General features: G+C 52.7%; 1 protein-coding gene across 1 annotated transcript in view; it reads left to right on the top strand.

Annotated features, from left to right (window-relative positions):
* Positions 1-18,558, top strand: part of VAC14 (VAC14 component of PIKFYVE complex) — a 124,883-nt gene that overhangs the window by 56,887 nt on the left and 49,438 nt on the right. Inside the window, exon 13 of the mRNA XM_012437464.3 lies at positions 5,801-5,957. Within this exon, the coding sequence (XP_012292887.1) occupies positions 5,801-5,957 (157 nt within the window). The remainder of the gene's footprint in view (positions 1-5,800; positions 5,958-18,558) is intronic.

Here is an 18,558-nt window from a genome sequence, read left to right on the forward strand (position 1 = left end):
CCCTTTCACTGCACTGATGGCCAGCTCACTCCACTCTGAAACCAGGGGCCAGCTGATGGGCCCTCCCCACCCCCACCTGTCGCCATGGTAACGGCAGGCACTCCTGCTCCTGCAGAATATTGCTTTCTTGTAACCTCCCTCCCTCTCTTTCCTCCCATCTTTCTCTCACACAAAAAGAAAGCACAAGTGTTTTATATTCATTTTGCAAAAAAGCTGTGTAGCGCATACTAATTGGTGTGGCTTCCTCCTGCTTTCTTTGGACCTTTTCTCATCCTCAGAGCTGGGACAGCCGACTCCAGCCAGCCTGCTCACTGGAAGGAGGACTAGGTCTGTTTTCCTAGAGGCTGATACAGGAGTGGCCTAGCAGTGTGTCTTCAGCTTTTGAGAGGGACACACAGACAGCCAGGCCACTGAGATCACCTTATCCTCGTCCAGAGATTTCTGCCTACACACCAAGGGTTGCAGGGTATCCAGGTGGCCAGAGCACCAAAACCCTGGCCCAGTACAGAGGCTGAAAGCCAGGTGCAACTGGAAGGGCAGCTCCCCTTGGTCTCTGTTGCTGGGTCCCAGGCCCCCTGTCGAGGTTGTCTCCCAGGGCCTTCCTCTCACCAGCGCCTCTCTTCCCACCCCAGGCGGAGGCAGAGTCCTGACCAAGGTCCCCATCAAGATTGTTGCTCCGGAGCCTCAAGGTCACCCCCTAGGCTGAGTCAGGTTTGCCGGCAGCTGGGAGCAAAGCAGCAGCTGGACTGGAGACACAGAAGCCGGGTGTCAGCCGGCTCCCGACACCCCAGGCCGCACGTCAAGCTGTTCTTTGCCCTCCATCTGGGTGGCAGCTTCTCCTCACCTCTAGGAGGCTAGAGGAAGATGGGGATGCTTTTCCCGGGTCCTGCTTTATTTAAGGGACTGGAGGGCTGCTGTGTGTTTGTGCGCACAAGCGCACTCAGTGTCGTCCCAGGCAGGGCTGTGGGCTTTTTGCCAGCCTCTGGGGACCGTGATACATAAGCACAAGAGGAGTGGCTGGGATTACTGAAGGAACCTGTAGACAACATTTCCGGCTTTAATTGCGCAATTGAAGTGTAATTTGCATTCATTTGCCATTTGGTGTTAAACTTTCTAAAATAAGAGAATTGAAAATGTAAAATACGCAGCTTTGCTGGCTGTGCTCTGCAGCAGGGCGGGAGGTAGTGGACCGAGGTGGGCTAAGCATGTTCTCTGCAGGGGTGAAAGTGGGGTGGGAAGCCCTTGGTGTGGGCACCCAGTGCTCAGTCACTAAGCCCAGGCCAGGGAACAGCTCAGCTGTGGGACCAGAAATCTTGGAATGAAGTAGTGAGGCAGCCTTTCTTGTGTGCCTGCTTTTTGTGCTTTGCACATCAAGTATCTCTCGTAATCATCACAACAGCCTGGCAAGGTCATATCTCCATTTGTGCATATGGGGAAACTGAGACTCCCGTCCTCTGCAAAACGAAGTTCAGACTTATTTGTGTGCATCATGAGCCCTTTTTTGTTTTGTTTTTGTTTTTGAGACGGAGTCTTACTCTCTCGCCCAGGCTGGAGTGAAGTGGTGCGATCTCAGCTCACTACAACCTCTGCTGAAGCAATTCTACTAACTCAGCCTCCTGAGTAGCTGAGATTACAAGCGCCCACCACCACGCCCAACTAACTTGTATTTTTAGTAGAGAGGGGGTTTCACCACATTGGCCAGGCTGGTCTCGAACTCCTGACGTCAAGTGATCCACCGGCCTCGGCCTCCCAGAGTGCTGGGATTACAGGCGTGAGCCACCACACCTGGCCTTGTGTCATGAGCTCTTGAAGGTCTGGCCCTGCCTACCGCTTTGGCCTGATTTCTGGCTGTACCGCCACCTCTGGCCCCATTCCCCACTCGAGATAGCCCCAAAGCCTAGTTTCCTGGAATGTGCCACATGGTTCTGTGTCCATGAATGGCTTATGCTAGCTAAGAGAATGCTTTGAATGCCGTCCTCACCCTTGTTCCCTTGGCCAGCTCATGCTCAACTACTTCCAGAGCCTCTGGGCTCCACTCAGGCATCGTCTCTGGGTCCGTGGCACCTGCCCTGTATTATCAGTAAATGCTCACCGCCTGTCTCCTCCAGGAGTCTGTGACCTCGCTGAAGGCAGAGCCTAGCCTGCCCAGCCTTGTGTGTCTTACAGCCAGCAAAGGAGCAGCCCACAGCAGCTGCTCAGTAGCTGTCCAGAGAGGGAGGGTTGTGTGGCTGTAGTTAACTGGTCCAGTGTCAGGATTGGATGTCAGGCCTGTCTGACCACAGAGCCCTGTGTAGTGTTATCAGCAGGCTCAGGTGTGGGGACCAGAGCCGGGTTTGAGGTGAACTCACCGTTACCTTGAGCAGGTGACTCTCCAAGTCTCAGATCCCTTGTGTGTATTGTGTGAGGTGAGACTGGTGACAAGTGAGGGCACTCATTGTGACCGGGAGCGAGGACAACCTGTTCCTCTTGCCTCCTCGTCCTTTGCAGCCTGGCGCTGGAGCCACTTGACGGGTGGAGGCGAGCTTGCACAGGCCAGGCCTCTTGCGTGCCGGTGGCTCTTCCCAGCCCTCTTTCCAACAGGGAAATAGGCACCTGCCAGATACCCAGCGTCAATCAGTTTGTCCGCGTGGCTCGGGGATCTTGCCGAGTGCCGACCTGGCCCCAGCCGCCCCACTGGCTCACACTTTTCTCCCCACTTTCCTCCCTTGCTGCACGTGGCCACTAGTGTTGGCTGCCCAGAGGCGTGTGCCTCTGTCCCCTATACAGACAGACGTGGCTGGGATGGGCAGCATGGGGGCAGGGGGTGAAGTGATGTAAAGAGACATTGCCTCACTGTGCTCCTCATCTCGCCTGGATCAGGCGAGAGATCACAGGGAGTGGGTGACAGCCCTCCACCTTGGGCTGCAGGCAGAGCAAGGGCAGATGAGTTAGGAATTAGGTTGCTGATTTGGGGTTTTGCTACTCCCTTTTTTTTGTACGATTCCCAGACCATAAAATTCATAAAACCACTCTGTTGTATACTTTAAAAGTATGCAATAGAGTAACTTTTAGTATTTTCACAAGATTATAGAACTATCACTACTAATTCCAGACATTTTCATGACCCCAGAAAGAAGCCCTGTACACACCCTGCACCCATTAGGAGTCACTCCCTGTGCCTCCCTCCCACAGCCCCTGGCAACCACAAACCCACCCTCTGTCTCTGTGGATTTGCCTATTAATGGAGTCGTCATACAGGGTGTGGTCTTTGTGGCTGGCCTCTTTCCCTCAGCAGGTGTTTTCAGGGTTCATTCACACGTAGCAGGTACCAGTACTTCATTTCTTTTTATTACCAAATAATATTCCCTGGTGCGGCCATGCCACATTCCATTTCTTCGTGTCTCCACTGCATGAATGGGTGGTTTCCATTCTCTGGCTATTAGGAATAATGCCGCCGCGAGCGTTTATATGTAAGTCTGATGGGCACAGACATTTGCAGTTCTCTTGGTAACTACCTAGGAGTGGGTGTCTACCTGTGACAGCTCTCTGGGTAACTGTCTGAGGAGCTGTTGGCTTGATTCTTTCCTGTTTAATTTTGGGTGAGTCATTCCCCCAGCGCCCCCCTCCAACTTCATTTCCTGATCTTGAGCCCCCTCCATGGCCGTGCTTGGACAGTCGAGCAAGTATTGGGGTTTGGCCTGTATACGTCATGCTGTGGCAGGATGAATCGGGCAGGACCGCAGCATCACTCACTGCTGTGCTGCTTCCCCATCCTCTCCGCCCTGTGCGTCTTTCTTCTGTGGCTGAAGCAAAGAATCCCTGGAGGTTCTGTCCTCAGTGTAAGCAGAGGCCTCAGCCCTCCCTGCTTAGGCTGAGACCCACCAGGGCTCCCCAGCTCCTGGCCTGGGTGAAGAGGCAGCCCCTGCTCCTACCATATGACTGAGCTGTGTGGCAGCCACGTTTCTCAGCCACATGGATCATCAGCTCTCCATTCTGTGCGCCAGGCCATGGGCAGTGCTGGCACCTGTACAGCCCCAGAACCCAGAGCAGCCGTTGGCACAGAGCAGGGGCCCACAGACATCCCAGTCTCCGTGAGTGGGAGAGCCACGAGGGGAAGGACAGAATTGGACAGTGGGAGTCGGGTCTGTGTGAGTGAGTGCCAGCTCCTGCCTGGGTGAGGCCGGGCTGCGGCTGGCCGGGAGGTTGCGTGCCAACACGTGATGCTGTTTGAAGGCCGAGGGGCGGGAATGGGTGAGCAAGCAAAGGGGTTCCCGGCCGGGTGTGCCAGGGCTGGCCTAGAGGAACCAGGAGAAGAAGTGACAATTGGGCAGTGTGGGAGAGGCACTGCACTGTGTTTGCTATGACAGGAATGGCTTTCGAGGGGGCAGGCCTTATCTTTTTTGTTTTTGAGATAAAATTTGCCTTTTTGAAGTATAGAATTCACTGGCTTTTAGTGTATTTACAAGGTTTTTGCAACCATCTCCCCCATCTAATTCCAGAACATTTTAATCCCCCAGTGGGAACCCTATAGTGCTAGCTTTATCTTGTATTCCCATATTCCACCCATCTGGCTGGTCTTGGTCCACGTGGCCCTGCCCATCAGGCTCTGTCCCACTTCCTGGTCCAGGGCTGAAGCCCCTGGTTGCCATGGTTATTCTTGGCCTGGGCTCAGAGTAGCCCAGGAAGAGGCACAGGCAGCCGCCGATTCACCTGATGTTTGCTGAGCATCTGCTGTGTGCAGGGACAGTCCTGGAGATATACCTTTTTGGGTGGACAGGCACAGTCCCTTTTCAGAGCCAGAGAGGAGTGAGGGGCAGAAAGAGCAGGCAACCACCCACAGTGTGAGGAGTTCCCTGCAGGACGAGCAGAGCCAGCAGAAGGTGGCCAGAAGGCCTCAGCAGCCCCTGAAACAGGTGTACACACACACACACACACACACACACACAGTGAAGCCCCTCCCAGCAGTGCAGGGCCCCAGCCTCTCTCCCCACTGCCCATTGCAGCAGAGTGCCGGCTCTTGGTGCTAAGCAGAAATGGGTGCCGTGTGAGGAAAGGCTTCTAAGGATACAGGGGCTGTAGAGCAGCCCTGGGGACATAGTGACACAGCGCTGACCTGCACTCACACTCGGCTCTGGCCCCACACCCCACTCTGCCTCTGTCTCAGAAGAACTCAGCAGATAGATGATCAGGCTGGGTGGAGCCTCACCCCACCCAAACCTGTGCAGGGACACGTCACAGCCACTGAGGACCACCTGACATGTCTGGACATTAGGAAGTTCTTTATCTTGGACCCCAGAGTAACATGCCAAATGTGGAGGGCCCTGTAGGGTCTGCAGTGGACTGGTGTCACCTCTGCAGAAGAAGCTGCTCTGTGGCCCAAGGGTGGATGGGTCCGTGGCTACCGCACACAGTCACTCATGGCCTGGAGGGCATTTTGGGAGCTTTGTGCATCCTGGAGGCCTTGAAATGCACACTGTGCAGAGAACACCTTGCTTCCTGAGTCCTGCGACTCCTAGGGAGCCTCAGAGCCCAGTTCAGGGGACCCAAGAGGAGAGGGATTTGGGGGAAGCTGACTTGCCATCTTCGGATTCCAGTTTCCTTCCTCCAGAGGCCCCGTTCACTGTGGTCTATGTTCCCTTCAATCCGTGTCCTCTAGGTCACCTTTCTGAGCATGCGCAGCTATGGCCTTAATGGCTGTCCCCAGCCTGCTGTCGTCTGCAGACCCCTCCCAACCGGTGGGTGGGCCGCCGACCACACCTCTGCCCAGGTCAGCACAGCTCACGCAGAGAGCTCATCCCTCCCACCCCAATTCTCTCCCCAGGTGATCCTGAAGGACCTGGAGGTGCTGGCAGAAATTGCTTCCTCCCCCGCAGGCCAGACAGATGATCCAGGCCCCCTTGATGGCCCTGACCTCCGGACCAGCCACTCAGAGCTCCAGGTGCCCACCCCCGGCAGAGCCGGCCTACTGAACACCTCCGGTAAGTCTTCTCCTGAAGGTTCCGACCTCAGGGGCTTTGGAAGCCCAGGTCTCGGGCTGGACCACGGTAGTCCTTTGGGCTGTTGCTCAGGATCTCTGGAGCTCTGCCAGGTGTGAGGGATCTTTGGGTTGCTCCTGGCGATCTGCCACCTCAAGATGCCCCAGAGGTAGGCAGCCCTCATCCTCCAGCAGCCTCTAGAGACCCTCACAGACCTTTTTCCACATCTCCCTGCACCTTTGATGCCTTTCAGCCATTGGCTAAACATGAAACCATCTGGGTCAGCTGCTCGTCTCTCTGCCTGGGCACCGTCTCTCCATTCTAGAATCCAGGGGCTTTGGTCTTGGGGTCTCACAGGTGGAAGAAAACCAGGTGGCCATTTCCTTCCTCGCTGAGAAGCTTAAAATAGCGCTCCACGTGGCAGGCAGCCCAGGCAGGAGACAGCATCATTCACACAGGCTGTTTCCAGTCAGAGAGGTAACTTGGAAGTAAAGACGGCCATAGCGTTCCTGGTCCTCGCCTCCAAGTCCCTTCTAGACAGCAGGCCGGCTCTTCTCCCTGGGCCCTGGCAGATGCCACTTCCCTCTGGCGATGCAGTCCTGGAAAATGCCTAGAGACACGAGTTGGTAGAAAAGTTCCCAGTGAATCTCGTGTCTGCCTGGGGGGTCTCTGTGCATTGTGCCCCTCTGGACATCCATGCCTGGGGTCCTAGTCATCCCATGCTTTGATGCAGCCTTGAGTCACAGAGGTTTATGGGTCTTGCAGCCGCAGCCTCCCCCCACAGCCCCGAGAACACCTCCTTGGCCTCAGTGGGAGGTGCCCCAGCCCTGTTTGGCCCTGAGACCAGGCCCAGTGCCTGGCAAGGGGTGGCCAGAGCCCCACAGGCCTGCCTGTGCCCCAGAACATGCCAGGTCAAGTCACAGAAGGCCCATGTGGGGCATTGCCCAGGAACCCAGTTCTAGGCAGTCAGTGGCTGTGGTCAGGGAAGTGGTTCTCACATCCTGATCCCGGGACCTCTGCTGAGGCTCCCACCCTCTATCCCCTGGGTGAGCGAGTCCATTCTCCATCCTGTGTCCCCAAGTCAGCACATGGAGGCCAACCTTACATCCTTGGAACAGACGGCAGGAATGCCAGAGGTTGAACGTGGGGGCCCAGTGAAGGCGGTAGGAAAGGAAGAGAGAAAGGGAGAGTTCTTCCTTAGGAAGGGAGGGTGGGGTGGGGAGGAGCAGCGAGAACCCACCAGAAGATAGGCAGCAGCCAGGAGGAGGCATCCTGCAGGGAGGAGGCCCAGGCAGAGGAGCCCTGGGGGTGCGCCCTTGACTTTCCCTCCCCAGGAACCAGGCGCCACCGCCTCTTCCCTCCTCCTCAAAGTGGCAGCAGCAGAGAATTTGAAGGCAGCACAGCCTTGCGATGGAGCCAGAGCACCCAGGCCTCCCAGGCCCTCTGTGACCTGTCCTCCCTATGTTTTTTCTCTTCCCTGGGGCACTTCTCTTCCCAGAGAAGTTGATGACTGTGATGTGGGCTCCTGCTCGTGGAATGAGGACCAGGAGACTGCCGAGGGCAGCCTGGGCTGGGGGAGTAGGATGCGTGTAGCATCAAAGCCTTTGCGCTGCTTGGGAACCAGGGTCGGGGCACTGTAGGGCAGGGCACTCTCAACCCCAGCTCCTGGCCATGCCAAGATGGGCGGGCCTTGAACAAGGCCGAGGCAGTAGAGACTCTTGCCCCAGCTCACCGAGGCTGTCAGATTAGCTCACATCAGCCAGGGACTCACTGGAAATTCATAGAAAAACAGCGAAGCATGCCAGATGGGAAGAAACTCCATCCTGGACAGAACACCAAGGAAATGCCTGCAGCCAGTCACACTTCTTGCTTCAAGAATCCACACCCAGGGAGCAGTGGGGGATGCAGGAGGAGAATCCACACTCTATTGGCCAGGAGCTCTTAACCTGAGACTCATGTGTGGGCCTGGAGGCTTCAAACAGATCCACATGTATTCACACTAGCGTGTCCACAGCTGGCATCAGATTGCACAAATGGGGCCATGATTTTAAAAGGTCAGCTCAAACCAGTAAGAGAACAACCGGGGAAGCCAGAGTGTGCCCTACCCTTCTCCCACCTCCACAGCCCCAGGAGGGCACGCACCAGGCACTGAGGATGCATAGGGTGGTGCTGAGGTCAGAAGGCACGCAGGAAGTGCACCCTCATCCCTCTGCCAGCTGCTCCTTCCCAGACTGCTTCTCAGGCACGTGAGGTGCTCATTCTGTCTGTTTCCATCTGGCCAGACACATGGACAAGGCTTTGAAGCCAGATCCTCTTCCTGTTTGGATTCTGCCTGCCTCTGGCTGTCCAGGGCACAGCCCTGAGAACTTGGAAAACTTGCAGGCGGCACTGCTGTTCCCTGTAGGGTAGATCGTCCCAAAGGCACAAAGGGACTGTCTGGAAAGCCTCAGAGGCAGGGAGCCTAGCAAAGATGAAGTCGGTGCTATCTGTAGGGAACCAAATGGCGCAGATCACACACAGCAGTGGAGAAGCAAGCCCATCACATGCCTGGGTAGCTGCTGTGTTGGCCTAAATGCACCACAGCAGTGGTTCCCAGGGCCCCCTGAGGCAGAGTCGCCCACATGGGATTTTCCTCTCGCCTGGCCTAGCATAAACATCTCTCCCTCCCGCGCAGAGTGGCTAAGGCAGAGGCTTCTCCCACCCCGCCTTCTTCGTTCCTGACCTGCACAGAGCACAGAGCCCTAGGATTGGGGGGAGAGCCGCCTGGGACCAAACAGGATGGGAAGCAGCCTGGGTGGGCAGCTCTGAGGGAAGCTGGTGGAGGAACACCACACTTTCCTGCCTCCCACCCGTGGGGTCTCCTGTGTCTCTTCCTTTTGTATTTCCTGTGCCCTGTCTCCACTCAGGGGAGTCTGCAGGGGTCCTGCTGGCTCTGGGGACAGTGATGCCAAACAGGCCTGTGGGCCCATCATACCCTGAGCCTGTGCAGAAAGCTTTGCAGGACAGAGGCAGCCTCTAGGGTCAGCCCTTTGTTAGAGACATGTCTGTCATCCCTGGGCCTGGATATCTCTGCTGCCAGAGAGGGTGCAGCCAGGCCTGAGGAGACCCAGGCAGCTCTTAGATCCTCGGCCATGTACAACAATGTGTCAGTCTGGGGCCAAAGGTCACCCCAGGACTGTGTTTGCCCCAAAAACCCAGTCTTCCCTGACTTTCCCTGCCTGCCACTGGGCCCATTCCTGGTGAGATTAAAAACTGTTCATGTTGGCCGGGCGCGGTGGCTCAAGCCTGTAATCCCAGCACTTTGGGAGGCCGAGGCGGGTGGATCACGAGGTCAAGAGATCGAGACCATCCTGGTCAACATTGTGAAGCCCCGTCTCTACTAATACAAAAAAATTAGCTGGGCATGGTGGCGCGTGCCTGTAATCCCAGCTACTCAGGAGGCTGAGGCAGGAGAATTGCCTGAACCCAGGAGGCGGAGGTTGCGGTGAGCCGAGATCGCGCCATTGCACTCCAGCCTGGGTAACAAGAGCGAAACTCCATCTCAAAAAAAAAAAAACAAAACTGTTCATGTTGTAGGCACGTTGGCTCGCTCCTGTAATCCCAGCACTTTGGGAGACTGAGGCAGGTGGATCACCTGAGGTCAGGAGTTTGAGATCAGCCTGGCCAACATGGTGAAACCCCGTCTTTACTGAAAATACAAAATTTAGCTGGACATGGTGGTACGTTCCTGTAATCCCAGCTGCTCAAGAGGCTGAGACAAGAGAATTGCTTGAACCCAGGAGGCAGAGGCTGCAGTGAGCTGAGATAGTGCCACTGCATCCATCCTGGGCAACAGAGCAAGACTCCGTCTCAAAAAACATAAAACAAAAAAAACTGTTCATGTCAATATATCTTTCAGGGCTCAGTGATCCAAGGTGTTTTTACCCCTGGCTCTAAATCAAAAAATGAAATGTTCATCTTCGGTTTCATTCCTTGTAGCCCAGGACATTGTATTGTAGACAAATGTCAGCAGTATCTTCATGTCACCAGACAGAAGATAGCCAGAAAGCCATTTTCCCCAGTAATCATGGAAACAATCATCATGGCTGAGGTCACATTAGGACCTGCCCTGCTCTGAGTACTGAGGCGTGCTGGCTCCCTGGGTGAGCCCCTGGGCTCCTCGCAGCAGCTCTGAGAGGCCAGCTCTGTGTCACTCCCCGCTTGTTTGGGCCGGGAGCATGGCCCAAGAGCCCACACTCTTCACCCCACTGGAGAATCCCACCTGCACCTGGCAGCACTGGAAGCTTCCATGGCTGGAGGGGAAGAGCAGAGGGGCCAGGTCATGGCCACAGCCTGGCAGTGATGAAGGCGTGTGTCCTCTCTTCTCAGTGACTTCAGAGATCCCTTCCCGGCCTCAGGCCATGGCAGTGCCTCATCTCTTGTCTTTTGCTGCCCCCTACCACGTCCTCCGGCCACACCAGTCCCTTCCTCCCATTCCTCCCACTCACCCCTCCCAGCCTCGGGAGGCAGCATTAGGGAGCACGGGCACTGGGGTTGGAGGGATCTGGGTTCACCTGCACGTGAAGGGAGCATTTGCTTGTGTCTTGGTTATTACAGGACACAGTCTGCCCCAGTCTGCCTGGGTGGGTGGCGGAGTTCACATCTGCTCCCTCCTGGCTGTGACCTCTTAGACCTCCCGCTGAAAGTGCAGGCAGAGGCTCCTTAGCATTGCCCAGTGCTGGGTGATTTGTGTGATCAGCTCAGTTTGAATAGCATCATCGCTGGCCACACAGGCCAAGTTTACTCACCCCGGAATTCCTGGCACCAGGTGCCCAGTAACTGTCAGTACCAATTTTTGAGAGTTCATTAAAATAATGGAAGGCAGGGGTACCGATCACCCTGTTATCGACAGTGAACCTGAAGCCCCCAGCACTGCTGCCCAGAACAGCATCCTCTGATACCCGTGCTGCCAGGCTGTCGTCACCAGTTGGAAAGCCAGCCCCAGCAGTCCACCCCCCACCCCTGGGAGCCTTCTTCCTCACCCTCTCCTCTGGGCCCTTGGCCCCAGCCCTCACCCTGCAGCAACAGCTCTTTCCCGGTGGCAAGCTGCTCTGTGACCTCTCCACTGCTGCGTCAGCTGGAAGTCCCATCTGGTCCCTGCTGCGTCCCATCAGCTTCTCTCTCGCTCTGACCTGAGCAGCTGCAGTCTCCTGGCTATGGGTGCTGCCTCCAGCGCTCCTGTCCTGCCAACCTAGGCCGGCCCACAGATGAGAAAGTGGTCACCTCTCAAGTGACGTCCCAAGATGGTGTGCTATTGCGGCAGCCTTTGTCCACGTAGCTGTGCACCCCCTCCAGTTCTGCAGACTCCACACCCCCAAGACCCTGCTCACCTCCCTGTCTTCCAGCCACTTGATTTTTGGGAGAAGCTATCCCTTTCCCACTCTATCCTCTTGGTTCTATACCAGCCTCTCCATCACCAACCCCTTCCGTGGACGACCACTTCCTGTGCCACGCATGACATGATGCTCTTTAGCCCTGCCTGGTTCACAGGAGAGGAGCCGGCCTCTGAGAAGCAGCTCTGCGTCCCCTGCCCTGCTAGTCAGTGACAGGGCCTGGATATGGTGTGGTTCCTTGGACTCTGATTGCTCTGGGCAGCCTCTGGCCCTTCTCTTGTATCCTCCAGGCAGCGAATCTTGAGCCCACAACAGGCTGTCCAGGGACATGGACCCCGACCCAGCAGGCAAGGAGGCTGGAGTGGAGCAGGGACCCTGCCAGGCCTGAACTGGGTGGCTGACGTTTTCACATCTGGTTCTGTTGAACTGTAACTCGCATTATGTACTGAAGCCAGGGCTATTTTTATCCCAACATGTGAGGTTCCTTCACGTCATAACCACAAAACTCAATCCAAAACATCCCAGGGCAGGTTGTTTGTGAGACGTTCTGTGGATTCTCATGTCACCACATCAGGTTTCACTTAGTAACATCTGCAGGAGTTGCTCCCCCACCGCCCACCCCGCCGGCCTGGGTTTCTGTGTGAAGTGCGTCTCTGTGCCCTGGCCAGCCACCGGTCACGTGTACTTCCTGCCAGGGCCTGGCAGGCTCCTTGCTTGCCCTAACCAGAAATGCAAGGCACGGCGGCCTTCAGCTGAGGGACGGCGCTCTCCTTCGTGCCTCCTGCCTTCTGCAGGATTGGGGAATGGAAATCCCACTCTCTTAGGCGCCCCTCTCCACCCCCCACTGGAGCAGCTGCCCACCATCTCCAGGGGACTGTGCCTCAGTGGCACCCCTGAGTAAAACCATTGAGGTCCTCGGAGTGCAGTGTTGGAGGATGTGCCCTCAGCTGCCCGGCCGAGCCCCTGTCCTCATGCGTCTGTAGCACCCAGCCCAGGACCCCGATTACAAGAGCAGATGAGCCAGAGCCAGAGGTGGGTGGGAAAGCAGGCAGCAGAGAAGCGGAAATCAGCGCACTTGAGGGGCCCATTTCTCCTATAGTCACGCTCCCAGGGCGTGCTTGTTCTCTCTCCACCCATCTCCTCCTCCCAAGCCTGCAGCCCGGCCTCAGAGCATTTCAAGCTAAAGGGCAGCTCAGGTCAGAAGAGTGGCTGGGCGTGAAGGGAGCCCCCGAGGCTGGGAGAGAGCTAGCAGCCCCCACCCCATCCTGCTGAGCACTGAGGCCTTTCCCATCCCTGTCCAGCCTGCCCTCCCTGCCCCTTCAAGTATGGCCCCTCTCCCCGCCTCTGCTGCTGGGAGAATACTGCCCTGTTAAAACCTGTGGTCTCAGTGCATCACCTCCCAAGGCTCCCAGCCCTGTCCTGCATGGAGGGGCGGGGTCAGAAAGTCTTTAAGCAGTGGGAGCACTGAGGGTTGAACTGCATTCAGCTGAGGATGTGAATCGCTTAGCGTGGCTTCTCGCAGCTGTGACACTGCCCTCCTTCTCCCCTCCACTAAGGTCCTCAGCTCCAGGGCCCAAGGGGCAGCCCTGGACATTGAGAATCCATTTTGGGTCCACACTGGGGGCTGTGGCTAAGGAGACCAGAGCTGTGTCCACAGTAGCCCAGGACTTCTCTTCTGCCATTTTTGGCCAGACTGTCAGAGGAGTGGTGTGCTGATTTCCCTCCCCTGATGTGGTATGGGAGTCACAGATAGCCGCCACTTCTTCCTTGAAGCATCCTGACAGAGCACTGTGAATTTGCCAGAAATGAAATCTCCCCACTCAGACATTTCAGACCAGCCCCTAGACATCCATTCTGAGACTCCAAATGAGAACAGCCTGCCCTGCACAGTGCTCTGAGCTATGGGATACTTGCTAATAAAAGGAGCCTCCATTTATTGAGTGCAGACTTTGTGGCAGCCTCCAGACCCAGCACATTACATGTTTTTGTCTCTTTTAATAGGGGCTCTTATTGCACTCACTTTACAAATGAGGAAACAGGCTTAAACACCATGCTCAGTGCTTCCTGCTGCCCCTGTGAGGCTGGAACGGCCCCACACCTCTCCCCAGTGGCTGCCCACAGCACCTAGCCCCTTAGGAGTGGAGATTCTGGTCCCTGATGGCCCCAGTTGAGAGGATTTCTTTGTGGTGACTTCCTTCATGGGTCCCTTTGTTCTTGGAAATGCTTTGGAGCCTAAGTGGCCCCAGGCCTGGAACTGGGTTAGGCTGGGGGTGCACATATAGGAGGAGGGGACACAGGAAGCTTTGAAAACAAGCACATGGGAGAAGCTTGCAGTGAACTGGGCGCCTCCAGTGTGGGCGGCGGCGTATAGCCAGTGCCCTCCAGCCAGGCCACCGAGGCTCACCAAATTCATCTCCTGAGGGTGGGAACAGTGAGGCAGGGCTGTCTCAACAGCTGTTTCTGCAGCCACCTCTTTAGAGATCAGCCCCAGCTGGGCCTGGGGTAACTCAATCTGTAAGAATGTGACACTTGATTCTGCAAACAGCCCCTCTGGGCCAGGGAGCAGAGATTGTTTGCCATTCCAGAGTCGCTCAGGACCTCCCGAGCCAGGCTGATTCAGGCAGGGACCCAAAACAATGCAGTCCAAACAAGAAGTGGAATGAGGCCTGGCCTTGAACTGGCCTTCTCACTCAGGGCTCCTTCGCGCGGCTCACGGAAGCTGTCTAGGAGATTCTTGGGATTGAGGATGCTACAGTTTGGAGGTGTGGCTCCTGGTGAGAAATCCCTTATGGAGTGATTCATAGCTGGGAAAAACAGAACAGAAAAAAGCCTTTTCTAGACCCAGCCATCTCTCCAGAAGGACCATGACGGGATGTAAGGGAAGTCTGAGTTCAGCAAAAAAGACGGAACTCCTGGGAGGAACGCCTTGCTGCTGCGTCCTGGCCACTGGCATTAAATACAGTCAGTCTGTCCAGGTGCCTCCGTGAGATTCACTTGGAATACTCTGGATGGTTCTGCACGTTCTTGTTTCGTGCTTTGGGCTGATGCTTCTGGCCAAGTTCGGTTCCCAGAGCCTCCATATCTTGTGCTGGTACCTGGCCATTTCCTCCCTGGCCTAGGGAAAAAATGAAGACTCCCACACAACTTCTGGACCAGAAAGGGGCCAGCCTGGAAAATGATGGCCCTGGATGCCTCTGCCAGCCACTCTGCTTCTCCCAGTGTCCTCCTTGGGTTTCCAGAGAGCTGCGGCCAGGTGCTGTCTCCATAGCTCTTGACAGCATCATTTCCTGCATCCTCAGCCTCAACTTGACAGCAGGACCTGGGTTTCCATCTTTATGCCATCTTCTGCCCTTCTGCCTAGCAAGGCACAGCCTCCTAATCTGTGAGCCCCAAACATGTCCAAACATTAGTGCCCAAGACGGGCAGTCTGGCAGAGCTGCAAAGAATATGGACTCTGAAGACCAGCTGCCTGGGTCAGCAACTCTACCACTTGCCAGCTCTGTGACTTTGGATAATTCTCACCCAAATTCACAGCTCCTATGTGTTTATAATGGGAATAGTAATGGTGCATATTTTTCAAGTGTTTTTTGTTTTTTGGGTTTTTTTGAGGGTGTCAGATACTATGTGTGAAGGGTTTAGGCAGGCCAAGCTCTTAGTAGGTGTTCAACAGATAGTAGCTACAAATTGGCTATTAAGATGTCGTGTTATACTGGAACAATTGGATATCCATATACAAAAGATTTAGACCCCTTCCTCACACCATATACAAAAAGTAACTCAAAATGGACCAGAGACCTAAAATATTTCAGTAAATCTTTATGACCTTAGATTAGGTAATAATTTCATAGCTATGATACCAAAGGCACAAGCAACCAAAGAAAAAATAGACACATTAGCCTTAGTCAGAATTAAAAATGTTGTGCCTCAATTTTTTTTTAATTGTGTTTTAGGTTTTGGGGTACATGTGAAGAACATGCAGGATTGTTGCATAGGTACATACATGGCAATGTGGTTTGCTGCCTTCCTCCCCATCACCTATATCTGGCATTTCTCCCCCATGTTAGCCCTCCCCAATTCCCCACCACCTGCTGTCCCTCCCCTAGTGCCCCCTGACAGACCTCAGTGTGTGATGCTCCCCTCCCTGTGTCCATGTGTTCTCATTGTTCAACACCCACCTATGATTGAGAACATGTGGTGTGTGATTTTCTGTTCTTGTGTCAGTTTACTGAGAATGATGATTTCCACGTTCATCCATGTCCCTACAAAGGACATGAACTCATGGTTTTTTATAGCTGCATAGTATTTCATGGTGTATATATGCCACATTTTCCCTGTCCAGTCTGTCATTGATGAGCATTTGGGTTGGTTCCAAGTCTTTGTTATTGTAAACAGTGCTGCAGTGAACATTCGTGTGCATGTGTCCTTATAATAGAATGATTTATAATCCTTTGGATATATACCCAGTAATGGGATTGCCAGGTCAAATGGAATTTCTATTTCTAAGTCCTTGAGGAATCGCCACACGTCTTCCACAATGGTTGAACTAATTTACACTCCCACCAACAGTGTAAAGTGTTCCTATTTCTCTACATCCTCTCCAGCATCTGTTGTCTCCAGATTTTTTAATGATCGCCATTCTAACTGATATGAGATGGTATCTCAATGTAGTTTTGATTAGCATTTTTCTAATGACCAGTGATGATGAGCATTTTTTCATATGTTGTTGGCCTCATATATGTCTTTTTTTGTAAAGTGTCCATTCGTGTCCTTCGCCCACTTTTGAATGGGTTTGTTTTTTTCTTGTAAATCTGGTTTAGTTCTTTGTAGATTCTGGATATTAGCCCTTTGTCAGATGGGTAGATTGCAAAAATTTTTTCCCATTCTGTTGGTTGCCACTTCACTCTAATGTTTGTTTCTTTTGCTGTGCAGAAGCTGTGGAGTTTAATTAGATCCTTTTTGTCTATTTTGGCTTTTGTTGCCAATGCTTTTGGTGTTTTAGTCATGAAGTCCTTGCCTATGCCTGTGTCCTGAATGGTTTTGCCTAGGTTTTCTTCTAGGGTTTTTATAGTGTTAGGTCTTATGTTTAAGTCTTTAATCCATGTGGAGTTAATTTTAGTGTAAGGTGTCAGGAAGGGGTCCAGTTTCTGCTTTCTGCACATGGCTAGCCAGTTTTCCCAACACCATTTATTGAACAGGGAATCCATTCCCCACTGTTTTTCTTTGTCAGGTTTGTCAAAGATCAGATAGTTGTAGATGTGTGGTGTTGCCTCTGAGGCCTCTGTTCTGCTCCATTTGTCTATATCTCTGTTTTGGTACCAGTACCATGCTGTTTTGATTACTGTAGCCTTGTAGTATAGTTTGAAGTCAGGTAGTGTGATGCCTCCAACTTTGTTCTTTTTGCTTAGAATTGACTTGGCTATGCGGGCTCTCTTTTGGTTCCATATGAAGTTTAAGGTGGTTTTTTCCAGATCTGTGAAGAAGGTCATTGGTAGCTTGATGGGGATAACGTTGAATCTGTCAATTACTTTGGGCAGTATGGCCATTTTCACGATATTGATTCTTCCTAACCATGAGCATGGGGTGTTTCTCCATCTGTTGGTGTCCTCTCTTATTTCATTGAGCAGTGCTTTATAGTCCTCCTTGAAGAGGTCCTTTACATCCTTTGTAAGTTGTATTCCTAGGTATTTTATTCTCTTTGTAGCAATTGTGAATGGCAGTTCGTTCTTGATTTGGCTCTCTTTAAGTCTGTTATTGGTGTATAGGAATGCTTGTGATTTTTGCACATTGATTTTGTATCCTGAGACTTTGCTGAAGTTGCTTATCAGTTTCAGGAGATTTTGGGCTGAGGCAATGGGGTCTTCTAAATATACAACCATGTCATCTGCAAATAGAGACAATTTGACTTCCTCCTTTCCTAATTGAATATCCTTTATTTCTTTTTCTTGCCTGATTGCTCTGGCTAGAACTTCCAATACTATATTCAATAGGAGTGGTGAGAGAGGGCATCCTTATCTAGTGCCAGATTTCAAAGAGAATGCTTCCAGTTTTTGCCCATTCAGTATGATATTGGCTGTGGGTTTGTCGTGAGTATCTTTTATTATTTTGAGATACGTTCCATCAATACCTAGTTTATTGAGGGTTTTTAGCATAAAGCGCTGTTGAATTTTGTCAGAAGCCTTCTCTGCATCTATTGAGATAATCATGTGGTTTTTGTCTTTGGTTCTGTTTATGTAGTGAATTACTTGTGTAGACTTGTATATGTTGAACCAGCCTTGCATCCCGGGATGAAGCCTACTTGATCATGATGGATAAGCTTTTTGATGTGCTGTTGTAATCGGTTTGCCAGTATTTTATTGAAGATTTTTGCATCTGTGTTCTTCATGGATATTGACCTGAAGTTTTCTTTTCTTGTTGAGTCTTTGCCGGGTTTTGGTATCAGGATGATGTTGGTCTCATAAAATGATTTGGGGAGGATTCCCTCTTTTTGGATTGTTTGGAATAGTTTCAGAAGGAGTGGTACTAGCTCCTCTTTCTATGTCTGGTAGAATTCGGCTGTGAACCCATCTGGACCTGGGCTTTTTTTAATTGGTAGGCTATTAATTGCTGCCTCAACTTCAGCCCTTGTTATTGGTCTATTCAGGGTTTTGACTTCTTCCTGGTTTAGGCTTGGGAGGATGCAAGTGTCCAGGAATTTATCCATTTCTTCCAGGTTTACTGTTTATGTGCATAGAGTTGTTTGTAGTAATCTCTGATGGCGGTTTGTATTTCTGTGGAATCTGTGGTGATATCCCCTTTATCGTTTTTTATTGCATCTATTTGATTCCTCTCTCTTTTCTTTTTCATTAATCTGGCTAGTGGTCTGTCTATTTTGTTGATCTTTTCAAAAAACCAGCTCCTGGATTTATGGATTTTTTAAAGGGTTTTTTTTGTGTCTCTATCTCCTTCAGTTCTGCTCTGATCTTAGTTATTGTCTTCTGCTACATTTTGCAGTTGTTTTGTTTTGTTTTGTTTTGTTTTGTTTGAGACGGAGTTTCGCTCTTGTTACCCAGACTGGAGTGCAATAGCGCGATCTCGGCTCACCGCAACCTCCGCTTCCTGGGTTCAGGCAATTCTCCTGCCTCAGCCTCCTGAGTAGCTGGGATTACAGGCACGTGCCACCATGCCCAGCTAATTTTTGGTATTTTTAGTAGAGACGGGGTTTCACCACATTGACCAGGATGGTCTCGATCTCT

This window comes from Aotus nancymaae, unplaced genomic scaffold, assembly GCF_030222135.1.
Source record: "Aotus nancymaae isolate 86718 unplaced genomic scaffold, 86718_ANA_hifiasm-v0.15.2.pri h1tg000030l, whole genome shotgun sequence".
Taxonomy (NCBI): domain Eukaryota; kingdom Metazoa; phylum Chordata; class Mammalia; order Primates; family Aotidae; genus Aotus; species Aotus nancymaae.